Source organism: Natator depressus, chromosome 12 (assembly GCF_965152275.1).
Source record: "Natator depressus isolate rNatDep1 chromosome 12, rNatDep2.hap1, whole genome shotgun sequence".
In the NCBI taxonomy this organism is placed as follows: Eukaryota; Metazoa; Chordata; order Testudines; family Cheloniidae; genus Natator; species Natator depressus.
Window position 1 is genome coordinate 10,249,005 of NC_134245.1, and position 23,556 is coordinate 10,272,560.

Genomic DNA, 23,556 nt, shown 5'->3' on the forward strand with positions numbered 1-23,556 from the left:
TAGATATCGCCCTTTCTGGCTCCCATCTCTCCCGGCGCTATTGATCCACACAAACACGCCAGATACTTTTCAAGTTCAGAAGACGGCAGCATGTGCGTTTCAGAGGAAAACCACCAGCACACAAGGGGGGTGGGGGACACTGCTACCAAAGAAAGGAGCATCAGGAGGTTCTTTCAGCTCAGCCTGCCCTGGCTTGGGCACCCAATGCTCTTATGGACACAGTGCCCGGGGGGGGGGGGGGGTTCCGCTTCTCCCAATGGCTCAGCTGCAACACCTGCCATGAACCTGACAGCAGGGAAGGGAGCTCCCAGAAGCTGCCCTGAAGACCCGGGCCCCGGCTGCCCAAAACACTCACGTGGCCGCTTCTAGGGACCCCCCGCGCTCCCCCGCCGCCTTCCCCTGGGAGAGGCAGATCCCCTGCGAGGAAAGACCGACCCAGATCGCCCCGCAGTTTGCGCCTTTGAAACCCGAACTCTCCCGGGCGCTGAAAGCGGCACAGCCCGGGGGCCCCTCTCGCCCGAGCTGACGTGCCGCTGTGTTAGGGTGCGGGGACACCGCAAGAGCCTCCCCCCGCCTCCAGCTGCTCTTTGCCTAGGCTGCAAAACCCCGCCGCTGCCCGGGGGCTCCCTGCCCGGCCGGCTCGGGGGCGCGGCCCCGGCGCGGGCGGAGGCAGAGCCGGAGAAGTGGGGTCATGAGGAGGCAGCGGGGCCATGCAAAGGGGGGGGGGGTGCGCGGGTGCGACTCGCAGCGCCTTGCACCAGTCCAGGGGCCGGGCGAGAGTCGCACGAGCCGCTCGTGCAGCATCTGGGAGCCCCGAGCGCCGCCGCTCCCCCGAGCCCCGTCCCCGCAGCGCTCCCCGAGCCCCGCGGGCAGGGGCTTCGGACTCACATCCAGGATCACCGAGGTGCCTTTCCGCTGCCCCGGGGGGAAGAAGCCCTGGCCGGCGGCTGCCGGCCCCTCCTGCAGGAGCTCCCTGTCGGAGAGGATGCTCTTGTCGCTCATCTTGGTGACTATCCAGCGGAGCAGCCCGTCCAGTCCCCTGATCTGCGGCTGCTGTTTGTGGAGGATCTTGTGGACGCTCTCCCTGCAATAGCGCGCTGCCTGCTCACACATCTTTCACACAGTCCTCATGCTGGAGCCGGGGGTATTCCCTCCCACACAGGCTGCATCACCCCTGACAGCTGCTCGCTCGCACCGCTGCAAACCCCACCCTGCACACTCTCACGGGAGGGGAGCAGCCAGGGCGGATCCAAGGGGCCACATGGAGCCGGGGGGGGGCTGCTTTGTGCTAAATAATAAACGCTGCAGCCCCCTGCTCACAGCCCCCCAGCTCCTGCTAAACCCCACTCAGTTAGAACCCAGGAGTCCCGGCTCCCAGCTCCAATCACTAGACCCCACTCCCCTTCCACAACCAGGGTTAGAACCCAGGACTCCCGGCTCCCAGCTCCAATCACTAGACCCCACTCCTCTTCCACCACAAGGATTGGAACCCACCGGGCCTGACTCATGTCAGGACCAACTTGGAATGAATGGTGGTGTGACCTGGCACACAGGATCACAATGCCACTCACATTTGGCCCATTTTGGTTGCTTGGCCCTGCCGCTGAAGCTAGAACCTCTCTCACGCACAAGCTGCTGGAAATGCCTCTACTTGGTCTCCATCTGTCAAGGCCGATTCCCCACTCTGGCACTTCGAGTGCAGAAGGTGAGGGCCCGCAAGGATTTTTAAAAATTAATATTTGACACTCCAGGCTTGTATTAAACTCCCAAGGTTGCAGCTTTTCTCTGACCTTGGCTTGGTAAACACCGCCATCACCCAAATGCAAAACCCCTTTTTATGGAACCCAGGAAGGCGCACTTGGGAATTCCTTGCTGTAGGGTGCCCTCAAGCCCTTTCACTCACACCCTCCCTTCCGGGGAAGAGCTGAGAAAGAAAACAAAGGAAATTAGCTATTGCCACCAGCTAAACAAACAACATACGCACAAACCTCTTAGGACACCAAAAATCCAACAACAGACACAAAGGGGAAGTTTCTTCCCCATTTTAAAAAGTTCTAGCCTTCCCATTGTCTCTTTTGGTCTGGTGCCCACTCCCTTTTCCTTTACCTGGGGGGACTTTGTTAGCCCTTTGCAGGTAAAGCAAGCAGAGAACAGCCACCAAGAGGGTCTTTATAGATAGCAGGCTGGCTGGGTGTCCATAAAAGGGAGCTACCCTCCCCCCTTCACTTATCACACCATCATTACCATGTCAGACCAAAAATTTGAACCCCTGCTTATGTAGGACAGCCCAGAATACAACCTACCTCCACCACCCCACCAAAAGCCCTCACAAAACCAGCCAGCTGATTCCACTTAGCTCTTTCTAGAGCTGCTGAACTAACTGCATGGCTCAACTAGACAAATATTCCTAATCCTATAATTCATCTTGTAAAAAGACATGCTTTGTGCCGTTTACATCCACAGACCAAGAGTATTATTTATAATATTTATAAATCCTTGTGTCAAAGTGCCATAGCCCACTTTATCTTCCCTCTGACCACCCTCTGCACACACACAAAATACACACAAATTGGAAGGACAATAATGGAGAAAATTAAGGCTAGAGATAGAGCCAAGCAGCAAAGTGCAGATCCAGACCCTCTCAAAGTAGACCTCAGGGAGTCATCTCTAATTAGAAGTGTATTGTTTGTGCTGCTTTGTGTACTGACCCAGACTGTGTTTTGATGTCAATTCCAGTGAACTTTGTTTTATTTGGTTAATAGTACGTCAGTGTGCAGTTTCGAAATGATTTGGCATTATAAATATACATAAATCATATAAATATGCATATATATTTTAAATATTAATGGTGTCCTCAAGGCTACCTCCTTCCATGTTACAAGATATCTTGCTTGTAGCTGGCTGAGTTGAGACAGAGCTAGGCTTTGCTTCATGATCCTCTAAGACTGGGGAGCTCCAAAACCTTTTAATAGCGTGGACCACATCTTAATAGAAATGTCATGCTTTTCCATAGCATGGACCACCTCCCCTCCAGTTTGTATATGCAGGGACCACCTACATCACACATTTGTGGCAGCTACTGCAGTTGCTTGCGTGGAAGAGTAATATTAGGAAAGTGTGTATTTTTAAACAGCTGTAATGCAACTTCGTAGCTGGAAGGAAAGAAGCCACCCAGCAGTATATGACTAACCCGTTCTCCATAAACCACCAAGGAGTGCAGAGCATTAGTGGTCCACAGAGCATGATTTTGGAACCATTGTTTGGAACCACTGGCCTTAAGCAAGTAGGATAATATGAACATGCCGAACTTTCTCTGAAGGTACTTGGCTAGCCATCCTCCAGGCGGTCGTCAGTGCAACCTTAACCCTTATGTTAAAGTCAGGCTCCCACTGAAGTAGACGGCAGCTGTCTTGGACTTTAGTGAGGAGCAAGATTGGGTTCCTTGGTGAAAATTTCATTGCTAAGCTTCTGTGCTGAGCCCTGCACCCCTGCCCACTTAGAGAGTCACAGTGTATTGTAGTCCAAAATACCATAAGAACAGCCATACAGGGTCCATCTAGACCAGTATCCTGTCTTCTGACAGTGGCCAATGCCAGCTGCTTCAGAGGGAATGAACAGAACAGGTAATCATCAAGCGATCCATCCTCTGCACAACAGGCCCTATCAGACCTGCACATTAATTGCTCTTTCCTTCTCTCCCTTATCCTTTATTATTATTATAATGGGAGCTCCTGTGTAGGATTGTACAGTTTATCTACACCAGTGCAGCTACCCAAGAGAAAATCCAAGTTGTAGACTTGCAGAACTCCACTTCATTCTTGCTGCATCCTTTCCTTGTTCGAGTGAACCAGGAAGAAACTTTTTATTGTTTCATTTCAGAAGCGTAGGTGCTCAGCTGCTGCTTGAAGACAAGTGATTGCGAGCTCAGTTCTCTCTGCTGGAATAAGCATATAATGGCTCCGGGCTCTGGAAATGTTTTATAAATAGAGCACACATAAAGGCTGGCGGTGGGATACTGCTTTCATCCTCACTACCCCTCATTTAGGTAGTGCTTTGCTGCAGTATTTACTTTTTTCCCCAGCAGTTCAAAATTAATTAAAAAGTAGAAAAGCTGCAGGGATTTTATGGTGGTTTATTGAAACTGCATGCAGTGTGCTAACTGGGCTGTGTTCACTTATGGTGAAATTCATTCCTCTGAGAGGACTAGCACGAGGCCGACACACCACCACCTACAGCCTACGTAAGCCTTATAGCAAAGAGACCATAAGATAAGGCATAAGGTTTATATCTTAAACTTTCTTTGCACAAGGCTTAAATGGGACTTAAGTGATGCACAGGCCTTCTCCTGGCTCTCTCCGAAGCAGTGAATTTCTCCCATAGAAAATAGCTGTAGTATGGAATTCAATTGGCTGCATCGCCCATTCTGGGTGGAGTGGAGAGTAGATTATGGAAGTTGGAGCATGAAAAGATCTATTTGGTCAAATCCAACCCTCCTTGTTAGTGGAGAATTGTCCCACTTTTTTGGCAGTCTAGTTTTAAAATGTGCCAAGAGATGTGACACGTCTCAAGAGAGATTATTCCACAGCTCAGTAGATTGTGCCGTGGTGATAAATACCAGAAATTTCTCCATATACCTAATTATACCCCCTTGTACACTACATGATTCCACTCTTTCCTTGGTATTTACTTGCTCCAAATATTCATACGCTTATCCTTCCCCTTTAGCCATCCCTTAGAAATGCCATCTCTGCTAAATACATATGTGAATAATTCAGTCAATTCATTATCCTATTTCCCATTTCCAGCTTATGATGGTCTCTCATTTACTTATTATTTAAAATTGTTCAAGGAATAAATTTACAAATAATGTTTTTCTGTGCCTTTTCCTAACAATTTGTTATCAGTATTCACATTGGAAACTTTGGGCTCTGTATACAACATGTGGAAAAATAACACTTCCAACATAACATGTTAGAAAAAAATATTTCAATGATATGAATTGACATTAGGAAAACGCTGGCAATTTCCACAGGGCAGTTAAATTTAGCTGGGGGCCAATTTATTTTTTACATAGAGTGCTGATGGGAGCGTTGAATTAGGGAGGGAAATAAAGTATATATAACCAATGGCTAAATGGCAAAAGGCAGGGAATTCAAAGTGAAATTAGACACTAGACAGCTATATTTCCCAATGGGTTCCAGGATAGTTAGCCAAACAGCTCCCATAAAAGTTAACATGGGTATGTGGCTACATCCACATACTCTTTGGAACGCTAGGCAGTGATCTCTTCTTCCTTCCTGCTGTTGTCAGAAGAATAATATAGAAGAAATATAAAATGGCCAATGAACCCTAACACAAACTGCCCTCATCCCTAGCTATTAACTGTTTCATTGCTGATGCATCCTACACAAATATCTTTGTCATGGAAGCATTACCTTGATGTTTCAATAATTATCTGATCTCACAGCAGATATTTGATGTGCCTACTATAATGCACCTGACGGTGCATTTTGCCTGCTTTACAGTACCTGGCACTTTAACAAGAAAGCAGTTTATTTTCTCTTGAGATACGAACATGCAGGGAGGGGTACCTGATATACTTTTCGTTTTTTCACCAGAGGAGCAGAGAGCGATATTATTGACAGCTGCCGCTTGCTTTGAAAGCTTAATGGATGGAGAGTACCACTTAATTGGAAATAAAACAGAATAAAAAAGCAGGGTAAAATCTTCCAACAGACCAGCCTCCTGTAGCCAGCATGCATTTCAATGAAATTAGCAAAATGTTAATTATAGACCTAGGCAGAACCAGCAAGATGCACAGAACTGATCTTAGCCTGATGGACCCTGCTCTTACGCCAGCCAACTCCAGAGTCCTCATGGAGGTTTTAATAGCTATTCCCCTCCTGCGGCATCCTATAAGTTATTGCAATCAATTATGAGACCACAGGACCTGCAGTAAACCAAAAGTAGCAAAAACCAAAATATAGCGATGCCTGCTCTGCTTCTACGAGTATCTTAGGTTAGCCGATTGATCAACTGCCATTTTGTTTTTCATGTTTCTTAGCTAGCTGAAATACTGGGTGCTGGTGAGGAGGGGTGCAGACCAGCAAAAAGACATTTAAAAGCTACAATTTGGGCTCCACTTTCAGTTCCCTGACATGCTATATTTAACTTCCTTATTATTGCACTAACCAGGCACACACGTGGTATAATCTGAAATATCACATGCTGATCTCAGACCATTGCAAATACATAGGGCTTCTGATTTCAGGTTTTAAGCGATAAACGCTGACAAAGTGCCCCTATAAAAAAAGAAATCTGTGCTTATCCAATAAACACCGACAAAAACACCAGAAATGTCTAAGGGCTTGTCTACCGGAGAAGCAATGTGGACTACAGGGGTGTGATTTCTAATGCACACTAGTGCTGCATATTAATTGTCTGTGTAAAGCCTGCTGGTGTGCACTAAAGTTTCCTTAGTGTACTTTAATGTAGTGCTGTTTGAAACAGTACTATGTCAAAGTGCACAAGAGAATATTACAAAGAGATTACTCATTACAGTATGCACTACTGTGATTAATGTATATTATATATACACGACTCAATACAGTATATACAAGAAAGCCCTTGAAAACCCTGATTTTTGACAGCTACATAAAAACTCAAAAATTGCTAAAAATAAACCCTGAAAAATTAAATTAATAAATCCCAAAAAAGAGAAGCCCTAAAATACACAATAGGGCAAAGCAAGGACAGACTGACTTTCTAAAGCCTTAGAGAGGTTGTAGTCCCTCTGTAATTAAGACAGACATGTTTTCCCATTATGAGCCCAATTTTACTTGCTTTCCCTAAAATCCTCAAGAAAATGTTTCCACTTCAAATTGTGTGTCTGTAATCTGCAACCAGCAGACAATTTTTTCACCAAATGAGAGGCCATTCACACAAGGTTTTTTCTGTGGAAAATCTTCCACTATCCATCCTCAATAGCTGCAGTCCTGCCCGATATCCCGGGCAACAAGAGCTCCTGTTTTCTTCTTCCCAACCACATACCAAAAAGGGACAAGCACACATGGAATCTTCACTCCCTGGGCACTCTCCCTCAGGTGCCAGCTCTTAGCTTCATTGGCTAGGCTAGAATCGCTACCAGGAGCAACTCAATACTTCTCTCCTAGTCCCCAAGACAGCTCTAAACCACCATGCCCAGTCCCTGAGTGGGATATCTCCTGACGGTATTACTGAGTGGTAGCAAAGTTAAATGAATGCGCTCTCCTCTCTCTGCACTGCATCTGGAGGTAACGGGAAGTAGCTCTCCCATTCTCGTAAGTGTCTAGGTCAGAAGCACTATCATCCCAGCAGCAGCTTTGTCCCAGAGCATGGATGATGCGGCACCACCCCCGAACTAGCACATTCAACCCACACCCTGCAGGGAGCATATCGCGGTGGAATCTTCAGCACTCCACCTAGATGAGGCAATCAGCAGCACAATATTCACCTCTCTCTCAGACGTCTTCTGTGACCCTAGGGCAAGTCCCTTAGCCTCTCTGCACCTCAGTTACCCCACCTGTACAATGGGGATAATAGCACTGCCCTATCTCGCAGAGGTGCTCTGAGGATAAACACACTACAGATTGAGAGGCACTCCGGTAGTATGGTATTGGGGCATATAAATACGAAAGACTGAAAAACCCATTGTACTCTACGGCACCCTACACACTTATGTTGTTATAAACTCACGTTACCCAGGCTCAGTGCTGGAGCCCTAACAAAAAAAACCACCATGCTGGGATGTCACACAGGATGGCTTCCTTCACAGTTCTCAGAAGTACTAGAACACCATTCCGGTTACTCAAAAAAAAAATGACGGAGCAGCACTCGGGACCACTCCAGCATGAATCGAATGCTGCCTCGGCTACTGCAAAAGGAGAAATTAAATCTTTCGCTTGGAAAAAAACTGCATGAAATGGTTTCCTTCAGTTCAAGCCCTGCACTTCCCAAGGTAGCTGTTACCTGGGTAAGTTATGCAGATATCAAACTATCCCAAAGGGCACTTACTGTAATTGGAAATAATAGGTTATCTGAAGAATCTAATGCCGTCTGAAGAGAGAAAGGTCCGAGACAGAGATCAGAAGAAATGCCTGCATTTCAGCATGAGACACAGAGAAGGCAACTTTCATCTCCCCTTTTGAACTATACTTTTTCCCCCTTCCACACAGCAGGGGGTTTTATTTAATTAATAGCTTCCAACAGGCAAAGCCTACAGTTTCAGTGAGAGCAAAATGTCAAAGATGACTTACTAATATTTGCTAATGACTGACAGATTAAGGTTAATCCAAGTGTTTGGTATCAAGAAGAAGAAAACACCAGACAACCACCACATTAGGAAGAACAGGCCTACGGATGCAATGTTACTTTGTCTAAGCAATATGAGTATTAACATTTGAGGTTCAGGATAGAGTTTATGGGAAAACTGAGACCAGGTCTGAATTTAATTTTAGGGACTGTCTGACTACATCTGCAGACCGCGAAAAGATAGTACCTTGGTTTCATTTTCTGTGCCCCTCCTAAATTACATCCAGCCCTCATTGTTTTGAGACTCAGCAAGTGTGACATTTTTCAGCCCTATCTCTACAAAATGGGTGAGAGGAATCAGGCTGGACTGATGGAGGATGAGAAGGGAGCCGAGATACGCTGTTTCAGGCTGGCTCCGCATGGAGTGTGAAATTCACTCCAGGGCAGAGTCAGCTCAAAGCCTATGGTACGATTAAGTTCCACGTATGGCCTATATTGAGCATTTTGCTGACTTTCCCGTGGGAAGATAAATGAATGAACCTGGAATATGAACACGATGATATCAAGCAGAGCACTACAGATGGTTAGGAAAAAAAGCTATTTATTTTCTATGAAAATTTTTGAAAAAAAAATCTCATTTAGTTTGAAATGTTTCCCTTTATTGTTTAGGTTAAGCCCCAAACAAAAATTCTCTGCCCCCTTTTTAAAAGCAAAAGTGAACCCACCAAACTTTTCAGATTTCAAAACCCAAAAAAGTTTATAGTTTTCTATTTTTCATTAAAAAAGGGAAGTTAGGATTAAAATAAACTTGCTATGAAATTTTCCATGTTGGCTAAAAAGCCATTATCACCAAAAATTATTCTGACCAAAAAAAAAAAAGGACCAGCTCTTCCAAACACTCAAACAAGGAAGTGTTTTAGGATCAGACCTGTGGCCAGAGAGAACATGAGTAGCATTCCGTGACTGATAACATGATCACAAGGCAATGGAGGCATTCAAAACCATAGGGATGTAATTTAAAAAAAAAACAGGTAACCTACTGAAAATGAAACCTGGTCTGGTGATAACTTTAGCCATTCAAGGATGATCTCAATCTCTAGAACAAAATCATGTGTGTTTGATGCTCTTTAACTTGTTTGGCAATATCACACTTACTGTAGACTACCCTAAACAATTTCCTTTGCCTACAAAAGTTACTGTCATCACTGTCTAAAGCACTATACACAATATGGGCCATAAAACTAAGAATAAGTTCTAGAAACTTGTTTCATACACAGCCATTTTAAAAGGCATATTATTTAAACAAAAAATTGGACTTCACTGGGTTTCACCAAGAAACAACTGAAGTCATGACTTCCCTGACTTTTCTCTGATTCCCTAAAGCAAAGAATTTAAAACTGTGGAGTGCGCCTCCCTAGGGCACGTGGAGGAATGTTCGGGGGAGCAAACAGCAATGCCAGGCAGTTTGTGCTAGGCCTGCATGGCAGGACCCAGGCCAGCCCCCACGACAGAAGGTGGGGAGGGAACACCACCTCCATCCCGACTCACCTCAGTGAGTCACCCAGCCTGTGGGTCAGTGTCCACATCCGCTGCAGCCGCACTGATTTCCACTACTGGCAGCCTCCATGCCCAGTGCTGGCTCCACCCCCAGAGACGGTCACATGTGCCTTCCCCCAAGGGAAGCCTGCTGCTGTACCACTGGTACCTTTGCTGTACCACTGGTAAGTATCTGTGTATTTGAAACTTACAGGTTACTCCTGGGGACATTCTGCACCACTGTGCATGTGCAGAATTAATGCGTCCTGCAGATTTTTTTTTCTCTGCAGAAAATACGTTCTGCTGAAGAGGCTCTGCAGTTATGCCTTTCGCCCACCAGGAGTTGCTGTGGCACCAGCAGTGAGTGGGGGTGCAGGGCCACATAGTGGCTGAGTCGGGGTTAGGGCTGCATGGAAATGGGGCAGTTGAGTGACGGGTGCAGGGCCACATGGGGACAGGGGGAAGTTGGCTGAGTGAAGGGTGCAGGAACACATGGGGACAGGGGCAAACGTACCTGACTGAATGGGAGAGGCTAGGGGTCAGCCAGGATCTGCATAGGGGAGGTTCCACAACTCCCTAATAATCCCTCCCTGCAAAAAAACCCATTTCATGATTTTCCCACCCACACCCAACAACCCTCCAGAGGTTCACTCCCAGGCTCCTTCCCAGCAATTACTTCTCTCTTGTTCAGCTCCTCCATTACCCCTGACTCCCCCAAGCCTTTGCACTGCTTCTGAGGCATGCAAAAAATATGTTTCTGTATTGTAATTTAAATAAATTACTAAAAATTTCTGTATTAATATGCCTAGTAAGGATCTGTCAATCTTTTTTTGTTGTCTATATTGTTACAGACCTATTTGCTGACAGGTATTTTGAAATAAATTACCAAAATAATTGAAACTGGCGTGATTATATTGTGTTGTTTTGATAAATAAAATATGCAGATTTTTTAAATATTGTTTGCAGATTTCCCCCAAGAGTAGCAGATGTAGGTAATTGAATTTAAAAGCGTGTTAAGGTCTCTGGTAGGTTTATGAGTCGGCTATCAAGCATACTTTTGCATGGATCTATTTTTGTCTGAGTTGTGGGGCGGGGAGGAGGTTGCAACCAAAAATTGTAGCCCAAAGGGGGAGCTCAGCTCAGCAAGTTTGGAAACCACTGCCCTAAAGAGTACAACATAAACTGCTTTTGCATGAAGAATTTCTACATAAGACTGGGATTCACAGTCCCATATGGTTGTGAGTCCTGTATTGATTTAATAAGCAGCAAGACTTTGGGTCCAATCTTGCACCAACTGAAGTCCATGGGATTTTTGCCACTCCTTTTAATGGGAGAAGGCTCAGACCCACAGTTTGGTATACCATTGGAATTCCTTGCATGTTACTCAATGTTATTTTGCACATATCTTTAATATGAATTACTCTGTTGATCCTTGAAAAACAAAGAAGCTGAGAAAACGGAATGCAATAAAACCAAAATCTAGACTTAAATGGTTATTTGACATAAAAAAATGCTCATTTTCTAGAAGACAGACATTTTATCATTAAAGATGTCTTTTTTCTCTCTTGCTTCAGAGATCCATTTGTCAGCACAGTGGGACTAGTACTCAACTATATAGGGCTAGAGCCTGCAAACACTTAACTGTATGTTTTATTTTGTTTGCATGAACGGTCTAGCAAATGTCAAAGGAACAGCTCACAGAGATAAAGTTAAGCAACTGCACAAGTGTGTGTAGGATTGGAGCCATACTCTTTATACAGCCTATAGCTAATATTTTGTTTGTTTGCTTAAAGATTCAGATTCAAATTCTACTTAAGTTCCTGGGTTAATACAATGTCACAATTGGTAGCATTAGTATAACCACCATACAAAAGGAATAGAATTTTACTCAAATACCAAATTTTGAAAATATCGAACTATAACTAACACAAAGGTTAAGACATATTTATCATTATGTTGCGTAACTGAGAAAAAACAGGAAGACTGAAGGCAGATTGTGTGTATATTATATACGTTTACTATCTCTAGGAATAAAACAAGATTATCTTTTCAAAAACACACACACACACACACACACGCGGCTCACCAAAGTTTTCCTCATGCTGTTCCTCCCTAGGCCTAGTCTTGAAAACTTCAGTATCAATCCCAAATCCTCTTGCTGAGGAACAAGTACAGTTTGACAGGATACTGCAGAATTGGATACATTTTAGAAGTGTACTGGAAATATGTTGCAATAAAGAGAGTACTCCCGAACTCCCACTCAAAGCCTGATGTGAACTCAAAATAGACTATGGAGGTTCCACAAAAAAAAAAAAAAAAAAAAAAAAAAGTTCTCTTATTCCCCCCACCCCAATGTTTCTTAAATTGTGGCTCTGGAAGTACAAAAAGATTGTGAACAATCTTTCTCGCAATACTCCTGGCCCAACTTGAACTCCCTATTTTTGTATATTTGCAGGTCAATTTTGCAAGCTTTACGGTATGCATAACAAAGACAAGCCTATCCAGAGATACTTAACATTTTAAAATCCATTTATCACTGGAAACATAGAGAGAGAATTCAGAACCAATCTGCCACTGGATTCCTTCCCCAGAGTACCCCTAGTCCCTGGGCAGAGCCCCTTCACTCACAAGGCCTCTACTCTGCCCTGTTTGGGTGTTCCACCACAACAGCCCAGCTATTAGAGACTCAGCCCACTGGCTGGGCCCTAGGCAGTCCACCCCTTCCAGGGTTGTCAACTAACTAAAAGAACTTAACACAAATAAGTTGTCCCACAGGTGGGCTAAGACCCTCTTTTTAAAGAGAGCTTCTGTTAAGCTGTGTCCACAAGTAGGCTCACAGGCTAATATGCAGAAATAATGCCATCAAAGGTCGATCAGAATCAGGCCCTCCCTTCCTTCAGGAAGGGACCATCAGGCACCGATCATCCAAGGAGTTCTTGCCTTCAGACCGCCCTCTCTCCAAAAACTGGAGGGCTGCTTTTCTCTCTCTGGTCTGCCACCAATTGTGCTGTTTATTTCCCTTTTTAAGCTCCTCCTTCAAGGCTAATATATCTCACAGGTGTGGTAGGATAGGGCCAACTGATCCCACACTAGCTCAGGAACTTGGTGTTGTCCAGCGTGGGGTTTCGAAGAATCACAGGACTGGAAGGGACCTCGAGAGGTCATCTAGTCCAGTCCCCTGCACTCATGGCAGAACTAGGTATTATCTAGACCATCCCTGACAGGTGTTTGTCTAACATGTTCTTAAAAATCTCCAATATGGAGATTCCACATCCTCCCTAGGCAATTTATTTCAGTGTTTAGGGAAAACTTCCTAATTGTCAGGGTGGTTAATGTCCAACCTAAACCCTCCTTGCTGCAATTTAAGCCCATTACTTCTTCTCCTATCCTCAGAGGTTAACAAGAACAATTGTTCTCCCTTCTCCTTGTAACAACCTTTTATGTACTTGAAAATTTATGTCCCCTCTTAGTCTAATCTTTTCCAAATTAAACTAACCCAGTTTTTTCAATCCTCCCTAATAGGTCTGTTTTCTAGATCTTTAATCATTTTTGTTGCTCTTCTCTGGACTTTCTCCAATTTGTCCACATCTTTCCTGAAAGGTGGTGCCCACAACTGGACACAATACTCCAGTTGAGGCCTAATCAGCGTGGAGTAGAGCAGAAGAATTACTTCTCATGTCTTGCTTACAACACTTCTGCTAATACATCCCAGAAAGATGTTTGCTTTTTTTGCAACACGTCACACTCTTGACTCATGTTTAGCTTGTGGTCCACTATGATCCCCAAATCCCTTTCTGCAGTACTCCTACCTAGGCAGTCATTTCCCATTTTCTGTGTTTGAACTGATTGTTCCTTTCTAAGTGGAGTACTTTGCATTTGCCATTATTGAATTTCATCCTATTTACTTCAGACTATTTCTCCAGTTTGTCCAGATCATTTTGAATTATAATCCTATCTTATCCTCCAAAGCACTAGCAACCCCACCCAGCTTGGTATGATCCACAAACTTTATAAGTGTACTCTCTATGCCATTATCTAAATCAACGATGAAGATATTGAACAGAACCAGACCTAGAACTGAACCTTGCAGGACCCCACTCGTTATGCCCTTCCAGCATATGCCCAATCATTGATAACTCCTTTCTGGGAACAGTTTTCCAACCAGTTATGCACCTACCTTATAGTAGCTCCATCTAGGTTGCATTTCCCTAGTTTGTTTACGAGAAGGTCACAGTATCAAAAGCTTTACTGAAGTAAAGATATACCATTTCCCCCCTATCCCTGGGCACCAGATTTATGTAATTTTTGGTGGTGCCCAGAATGGGTCCAAGCAGAGCCATTCCATCCATAGGATGGACGGGGCAAATGGACCCAGAGCAGTCCTGTCCATAGGACAGACCAGAGCAACTGCCGGGGGCCCTGTGTTTCAGGGGGATGCAGGGTCCAGGGCAGCCTGGTGCTGGCAGCAGCAAGCAACCCGGCCCCGGCCGGCCCTTCTCTGTCCCCATTCCACCCTTCCCTCCAGCCCCAGCTCTCACCTCTTTCTGGCTTCCACCTCCTCCCCCGAGCAATGCCAGGAGCCAGCAGAGCGGAGCAGGGCAGGCTGGGTCGCTTGCTGCTGCTGGTGCCAGGTCCCTGCTAGCTCCCCAGGCCACCCTGGACCCTGCATCTCCCTAAACCACGGGGCTCCCTGAAACACGGTAAGCCCAAACATTGGTGGAACCGGGCCCACATTCTTAAATATTGGTGGAGCACGGGCACATATAACTCACCGCTTATGCCCCTATCCACAGGGCTTGTTACCCTGTCAAAGAAAGCTCTCAGGTTGGTTTGATACAATTTGTTCTTGACAAATCCATCCTGAAGGTTACTTATCATGTTCTAGATGTTTGCAAAATTGTTTTCTTAGTTATTTTCTCCCTTATCTTTCCAGGTACAAAAGTTAAAATGACTGGTCTCTAATTCCCCAGGTTGTCTTTATTTCCCTTTTTTAGATTGGCACTATATTTGCCCTTTCCCAGTATTTTGGAATCTCTCCCGTCTTCCATGACTTTTCAAAGATAATCGCGAATGGCTCAGATATTTCCTCAGTCAGCTCCTTGAGTATTCTAGGATGCATTTCATCAGGCCCTGGTGACTTGAACACATCTAACTCGTCTAAGTAATTTTTAGCTTATTCTTTCCCTATTTTAGCCTCTGATCCTATGTCATTTTCACTGGCATTCACTATGTTAGATGTCCCCTCACCACCAACCTTCTTGGTGAAAACCAAAACAAAGAAGTCATTAAGCACCTCTGCCATTTCCACATTTTCTGTTATTGTTTTCCCCCACTCATTGAGTAACGGGTCTACTCTGTCCTTGGTCTTCCTCTTGCTTCTAATGAATTTGTAGAGTGTTTTCTTGCTACCGTTTACGTCTCTAGCGAGAACTCATTTTGTGCCTTGGCAGTTCTAATTCTGTCCCTACATACTTGTGTTATTTGTTTATATTCATCCTTTGTAATTTGACCTAGTTTCCACTTTTTGCAGGTTGTATACCCCATCACACAACCCCTCATTCTAAAGTGAGTTGTGGGGCAGAGGAGAGAGGGGGTGTGTGAGAGAAATAGGGTCACTAAGAGGTGAACTTTAAGCATTGTTTGACCAAAGCTGCTACTCCCAGACTATGATAGAACCCCCACATATTTTTTCAGACCACTTTAAGCACTCTCACCTACGCCCCGCTCCCACCAAGCCCAACAACCAGCATTAGATCAAAGTGCAGCAGAACCTCAGTCTTACAAACACCTTGGGAATGGAGGTTGTTCATAACTCTGAACAAAATGTTACGATTGTGCTTTCAAAAGTCTGCAAATGAACATTGACTTAATTCAGCTTTGAAACTTTATTATGCAGATGAAAAATGCTGCTTTTAACCACCTTAAGTTAGGCAAAACATGCACAGAAACAGTTTCCTTACCTTGTCAAATCTTTTTTTAAAACAAACTCTCTTTTTTGTAACAGTTTACATTTAACCAAGTACTGTATTTTTTTTGGGTGGGGGATGTATCTGCTGCTGCCAGACTGTGTACTTCCAGTTCCAAACGAGGTGTGTGGTTGACCGGTTAGTGTGTAACTCTGGCATCTGTAACTCTACAAAAAGTTCTACCGCCATCACAGCCATCAGAAGACTAAACCATTGTGTGCCAAAGGCAGAGAACAGGAGAGACCGAGATGCACCAATGGCATATAGGGCCTGACCTTTGACATAATTAAGGCCTTGCCTCAATCACAGACTGAATTTTTATGCAGATGAGCTCTGATGAAATTATACCCAGAGAGTGGACTACCCCCAGGCCAGAGTTTAGTCATTAGTATATGTTTGTACCAGGTCACCCATATCTAAGGTATATTGCACCCTTACTTTGCCCACAGCTCTGAAAGGAGGAGTTGTTCCAAGTGGAGTAAGGTAGAATTATCCCCAAAAAGATCTATGTACACAGACCACAGCATGGACCACTTTGGGATTGTTGTAGCAACCAGGCAAGGTACTAACAAGCTTCAACAGGACTTTATTTTTAAAGTGGAAACCTCTTTACCAAGCTGCTGCTGCACCCTCTGTAGCTCTCACTCCGCCTCCTCAACTTCCCCCACCTCATTCCTGTTTTCTGTCCTTTCAGACTCCCAACAGCCAGTGCTCCCAGTTCTAATAATTACAAGCAACATCTAAACACCACATTCCCTCCTCTCTTAAGAAACTCTCCCATTTAAAATAAACATTATTATTCTAACCACAGGAACAAATATGAAACAAGACACTATACTGTTGGCAGAAATATTACACTGAAAACACTGTAGATACTACATAACACAGTCTCTAGTCCAGACAGGTGGTCGTCTGGGTCTGACAGGCCGTCTCTCAAGCCCCGGTCCCAGTGCAATGTCTTGTTGTGTTGGTACTATGGTGAAGTCATCCAATGCAGACTGGGTGTTGGCATAATCTCCTCTTGGTACATAGGCAGGTGCAAGATAAGAAGCATTCCATACCCGCCCATCAGAAAGTCGATAGGTGTAAGGTCCCTTCTTCTCTATGATTTTAAGAGGAGCTGTGAATTTATGGTCCCCTTTGTGTAAAATTCCAGATTTTCGTATTCTAACGAAGGAACCACACTCAAACTTTGGTTCCTTAGCACCCCGCCGCTTGTCTGTGAAAGCCTTAGACTTTGCTTGGTTCTGTTCAACTGTTTTTTTTTCCCACATCATCCTTGGTTGGGGCATCAGGTCGTGCCTTTAACAATCCAGCAATGTTCAGTTTAGTATTCATCTGTTTCCCATGCAGTAACTCTGCGGGTGATCTTTGCGTTGTGGCATGTTGTGTAGCCCGGTATGCTTGCAAGAAATCGGTAGTGAAGGGTATCCACAATCGCCCTTCCAGTTTAGCCGTTTGCAAACTTTCTTTCAAACTTCTCTTAAACTGTTCGATTTCCCCATGGGCTTGAGGGTAATATAGGGATGACCTTCTGTGTAAAATGTTCCTCTCTGCTAGAAAAGTTTCAAACTCCAGGGAAGTAAATTGACTACCATTATCTGAAGCCAGTTCTTTGGGGTTACCTTCTCTGCTGAAAAATGAAGAGAGGAACTTAATTACTGTAGCAGAAGAGATTTGCGATGTAAACGTTCCCTCAGGCCATTTACTGAAATAGTCTATTAAAGTGATGGCGTACCGGCAGTCACTTGGAGAAGTATCAAAGGGTCCTACAATGTCAATCACCACTTTTTCCCCATTGCAGATTCAGGAAGAGAAACAGGCTGTAATGGAGGGGTACATGTCATTGCTGTCTTATCATGCATTTGGCAAGTGACACAGGATTTTATGAGTGCTTCAGTTTGAAAGTCCATCCTTGGCCACCAATACAGATCCCGTAGTCGTTGTTTGGTTCTGACAATTCCTTGATGAGTATCGTGTGCCACGTGTATGAGTTTTGACTGTAATTCTTCTGGCACGAGGAGCCAGTATGTACCTCGTAGCACACAGCCATCAAAGAAAGTTCATCCCAAACTCTAAAATAAGGCAGCAAAATTGGGTCAAGGTTTTAGGGTTACTGGGCCATCTCTTTGTCAGAAATTCCCGTAGTTTTTGTTGAATTGGACACGCTGAACAAGCAGCTTGAAATTGTTCTCTTGTACCTGCAGTGAGAGTGCTTGTAATAAGCGCAACCACTACATCCTCATCCTCCGGTGGACCATCTGGTGAAGGCAAAGGCGGGCGAGAAAGGCAATCAGCTACCACATTTTGGTTTCCAGGCTTATATTCCAGTTCATAATCGAAAGAGAGCCGTCTTGCAGACCATCAAGCAATATGGTATCCTGCTCTTCCCAGTCCTTTCGTGGTGAGCAACGTCATCAAAGGGCTGTGGTCTGTGCACAACCTGAACGTGCAGCCCCACAGGTAAGTTCTCCTTTTTTCAGTAGCCCAGACACAAGCGAGTGCATCTTTTTCGACGGTAGACTATTTTCTCTCAGCATTACTTAGTGTCCTTGAAGCAAAAACTTACCTGGCACATGATACTCATCAAGAAATTGTCAGAACCAAACAACTACTACAGGATCTGTATTGGTGGCCAGGTATGGACTCTCAAAGTTTATGAAGTACTCATAAAATCCTGTGTCACTTGCCAAATGCATGACAAGCCAGCAGTGACATGTACCTCTCCATTACAGCCTGTTCCTCTTCCTGAATCTGCATGGGAAAGAAGTGGCAATTGACATTGTAGGACCCTTTGATACTGCTCCAAGTGACTGCCGGTATGCCATCACTTTAATAGACTATTTCAGTAAATGGCCTGAGGGAACGTTTACATCGCAAATCTCTTCTGCTGCAGTAATTAAGTTCCTCTCTTCATTTTTCAGCAGAGAAGGTAACCCCAAAGAACTGGTTTCAGATAATGGTAGTCAATTTACTTCCCTGGAGTTTGAAACTTTTCTAGCAGAGAGGAACATTTTACACAGAAGGTCATCCCTATATTACCCTCAAGCCCATGGGGAAATCGAACAGTTTAAGAGAAGTTTGAAAGAAAGTTTGCAAACGGCTAAACTGGAAGGGCGATTGTGGATACCCTTCACTACCGATTTCTTGCAAGCATACCGGGCTACACAACATGCCACAACGCAAAGATCACCCGCAGAGTTACTGCATGGGAAACAGGTGAATACTAAACTGAACACTGCTGGATTGTTAAAGGCACGACCTGATGCCCCAACCAAGGATGATGTGGAAAAAAAAAACAGTTGAACAGAACCAAGCAAAGTCTAAGGCTTTCACAGTTAAGCGGCGGGGTGCTAAGGAACCAAAGTTTGAGTGTAGTTCCTTCGTTAGAATACGAAAATCTGGAATTTTACACAAAGGGGACCATAAATTCACAGCTCCTCTTAAAATCATAGAGAAGAAGGGACCTTACACCTATCGACTTTCTGATGGGCGGGTATGGAATGCTTCTTATCTTGCACCTGCCTATGTACCAAGAGGAGATTATGCCAACACCCAGTCTGCATTGGATGACTTCACCATAGTACCAACACAACAAGACATTGCACTGGGACCGGGGCTTGAGAGACGGCCTGTCAGACCCAGACGACCACCTGTCTGGACTAGAGACTATGTTATGTAGTATCTACAGTGTTTTCAGTGTAATATTTCTGCCAACAGTATAGTGTCTTGTTTCATATTTGTTCCTGTGGTTAGAACAATAATGTTTATTTTAAATGGGAGAGTTTCTTAAGAGAGGAGGGAATGTGGTGTTTAGATGTTGCTTGTAATTATTAGAACTGGGAGCACTGGCTGTTGGGAGTCTGAAAGGACAGAAAACAGGAATGAGGTGGGGGAAGTTGAGGAGGCAGAGTGAGAGCTACAGAGGGTGCAGCAGCAGCTTGGTAAAGAGGTTTCCACTTTAAAAATAAAGTCCTGTTGAAGCTTGTTAGTACCTTGCCTGGTTGATACAACATTCAGAAGGAAACTGCTCCCACTAAGTACTTTCTCTAGACTCTAGTCCTGCAAATTGTCCCATATGGGTAAATCCTGAGCTTGCATGGAACCCTTGGGCTTCCGTGGGGTTCTGTGCAAATCCAAGGTTCCCACCATGCAGAGCTCATTGCAGGATAAGGCTTTAAATTGCTTTCCATGAATACTACCAAGAACAGACATTGCTAATTCTGCTAGTTCTCAATTGCCTGTTGCATTAAGCCAAATGTTTTCTTGTAGTGAATTACCCATAACTAGAGAAAGTACAAGTGGAGACATATTATATGTCTATTGGAGGGAGGAGAATGTGAGGGGAAATTAATCTAAAATGACTTAGCCAAGTTGGAATCGGGAAGACTTCCATCTTAATGAAATCCTCCCAGTTCAGAGGTTTTTAGAATTGCCAAATGTATTAATTATTCAATAGTCAGTCTTACTTCAATAAGAGTCTGTCAAGGTTCCTTCTCCACTCTGAACTCTAGGGTACAGATGTGGGGACCTGCATGCAAGACTCCCTAAGCTTAATCTTACCAGCTTAGGTTAAAACTGTCCCAAGGTACAAACTTTGCGTTGTCCTTAAACTGTATGCTGCCACCACCAAGCGTTTTAAACAAAGAACGGGGAAAGAGCCCACTTGGAGACGTCTTCCCCAAAATATCCCCCCAAGCCTTACACCCCCTCTCTTGGGGAAGGCTTGATAAAAATCCTCACCAATTTGTACGGTGAACACAGACCCAAACCCTTGGATCTTAAGAACAACGAAAAAATCAATCTGGTTCTTAAAAGAAGACTTTTAATTAAAGAAAAGGTAAAAGAATCACCTCTGTAAAATCAGGATGGTAAATACCTTAAAGGGTAATCAGATTCAAAACATAGAGAATCCCTCTAGGAAAAACCTTAAGTTATAAAAAGACACAAAAACAGGAATATACATTCCATCCAGCACAGCTTATTTTACCAGCCATTAAACAAAAGGAAATCTAATGCATTTCTAGCTAGATTACCTACTAACTTAACAGAAGTTCTGAGGCTGCCTTCCCGATCTGTTCCTGGCAAAAGCATCACACAGACAGAAAAACCCTTTGCTCCCCCCCACCCGCTCCAGATTTGAAAGTATCTTGTCCTCTCATTGGTCATTTGGGTCAGGTGCCAGATAGGTTACCTTAGCTTCTTAACCCTTTACAGTTGAAAAGGTTTTGCCTCTGGCCAGGAGGGATTTTATAGCACTGTATACAGAAAGGTGGTTACCCTTCCCTTTATATTTATGACAGAGTCTAATTAGATTTTAACGGGCTCTCCTGTAAGACACTAATATAGTTCATCTTTTTTAAAAATTGATAGCATCCCAAATTTAAGATTTGTGGCAATACAGAGATTAATACTAATCCTAGCCATTGAGTAATTAGATTGTAACCCCCAGTAACAGGATGTGCTGGCCTTTTAAGACATGCTTGAGGTCTAGTGCTACTGTTCCAAGTTTGAGCCCAGATCAGAAGAATGCTGGGATTTGTACCTCCCAGAGCTGATGGGTCTTGCAGGCTCCAAGGCAAGGTATGCTGGGAAGTGGGCAAAATACACATATATGGCTGCCTTTCTTCAATACAAGGTTGGGCTGGGAAGTAATAGGAGCTGCAGACATGCTCTCCAGTAAGAACATTGGAAGAAGCCGGAGAGGGAGCCAGAAGGGTGGAGCAGAAACCCTGGAGATACTTATTTGGGGTTCTTAGTTTGGGAATCCCAGAGGGCAGAGATATGGTAGGGAGGGCTGCAAGTTGAAGCCAGACAAATTCAGGCTGGAATAAGGTGCACATTTTTAACAGTGAGAGAGTTAACCAACCTTTGGAACAATTTACCAAGGTTTGTGGTGGGGTCTCCATCACTGGCCATTTCTAAATCAAGATTGGATATTTCTCTAAGAGATCTGCTCTCAGAATCCCTTTGGGAAGGTTCTCTGGCCTGTGTTGTACAGGAAGGAGGTCAGATTAGATGATCAAAATCCCTACTGGCCCTGGAATCTATGAATGAAGCAAGTGCCATGGATTTGGAAGCATAAAGGCCTCAAGGCTCCAACTGAGCACTTAATGTCTTTTTCAGAACCCAGTCCTGGACCTTTCAGTAAAGGGTGAACAGAAAATCCCCTTCACTCCACTGCACCAAAAGGAAGAAGGTTTGCACACATCTTTTAGAGAACCTGTGATCTAGAGACTGAATGAAGAAAGTATTTGACTTGGACTCTTGTTTCCCTAGGTGGAGTGGGGTTTTATTTTGATTGGAGAGCTAAATATAAACCAAGGGCAAAGACCATTCAAACCCCTGAGTGAAGACAACTGAGTAAAACAGGACATAGTTTGTCCTGGATGACAAGGTAGGGGATTACAACAATTATGCTCTAGTTTCAATTTAGTGGACTCCTGAAGGTTATAAAAAAAGGAATTTATGTCCTCTTCATTCACAAATGGACTCGGGCAAGGAGTTTGCACTGGGACATACAAGTTTGAGAGAGGCGGATAACTTGATGAAATAAGAATTCACCTAAAATAGGGAAAGTCAGAAAAGTTTCCCCCTTGCTCCCCCTAAAACCAGCAAGCAAAACAGTGCATTCTGGAGGTCTGATGCATTCTCAACAGATGCAGCAGGCAGCATGGAAAGAGAGCAGCACTACTTGCTATAGGCACTGGGTTGTAAAACGAAACTAGGTAAAAATTAGCAATGGTGACTGTCAGTTATGTAGAACTTTTCATCCAGAAAGCCCGACCTCTTTTAGTCTATAGTTCATGTGCTCTTTGAGTATCTATGAAAATAAGGTTAAATGGTAGCTTATGCAACTATTTACTTACACTAGATCTCTCTCTGTGTACTGCTAAAAGCTCCAGATAAAGTGTGGTCCATGATAAACAAAAGATAAAGCTGCACCACAAACTGTGGAATCCTGTCTGTAGTCAGCTGCCATCTTCTTCAATAACTGCCTCCTGTTTAAAAGGCTGATATAGTATCAATCTCCTACCTGCATAGTAAGTTTTAAAATAGGGTGAAAGTAGAAATACAAAAGAGCTTGTTCTATGCATGCTAGGAAGTCCATCCCCATACCACCACCAAGGTGGCTTGCCATACCAAGGACTTTAGGAGGTGCTGGATTGTTGAAGGAGTTGGGCTAAAAAAGCACAAGCAGGGAAGATTTGGTGAGTGGGCAAGTGTTAGAATTGGGATGTGTTTGGTCGGGAAGCAGATTTAACTCGTAGTTAGCTGTGCTCCATCCAGACAAGTGTTATGGAATGGTTAAAGAAAGAGAAACAACCACCCTCACCTCCCCACCCCAAATACAGACCTACCCCAGAGCTCTTGGTTGCTAGGGGTATTTTAAAACTTGCCAAAAAAAAATCTTTACAAGGGGGCCAAATTCTGCCAGTGTAAATCCAGTGGCTCCAGTGGAGTTATTCTGAATTTTCACCAGAACAATATAGACTCTGGCCTTCTGCATGAAAATCGTGTCCCCCGCCTCTGGGGTGAAACATTACCACCTGTTTAAACAGGGCACAGCAGCACTGCTGTTGGAGCAATCATTATATGGGCTCAGGTTTTTCTGACAAACTATTTTTGCTACAAATTTGTGCACAGAAACTTAGAATTTGCCAGTTTGATCCCTATGTTAGTACCTAGGAGCCCCATTAAGGATCAGGGCCCCATCATGCCAGGAACCACACCAAGTTCCCTCCCTCAAGTGAAACTTTGCCAA

General features: G+C 44.3%; 1 protein-coding gene across 3 annotated transcripts in view; it reads right to left on the bottom strand.

Annotated features, from left to right (window-relative positions):
* NECAB2 (N-terminal EF-hand calcium binding protein 2) overlaps window positions 1–23,556 on the bottom strand; it is a 371,797-nt gene that overhangs the window by 308,300 nt on the left and 39,941 nt on the right. Inside the window, exon 1 of one of the 3 annotated variants that reach the window (XM_074968570.1) lies at window positions 889–1,244. The exons of 1 other annotated variant lie outside the window; for it this stretch is intronic. In XM_074968570.1, coding sequence (XP_074824671.1) covers window positions 889–1,113 — 225 coding nt within the window. In that variant the 5' untranslated portion in view covers window positions 1,114–1,244. Of the gene's footprint in view, window positions 1–888; window positions 1,245–23,556 lie in introns of those variants that run through there. One more of the 3 variants, XM_074968568.1, reaches the window with a different exon arrangement.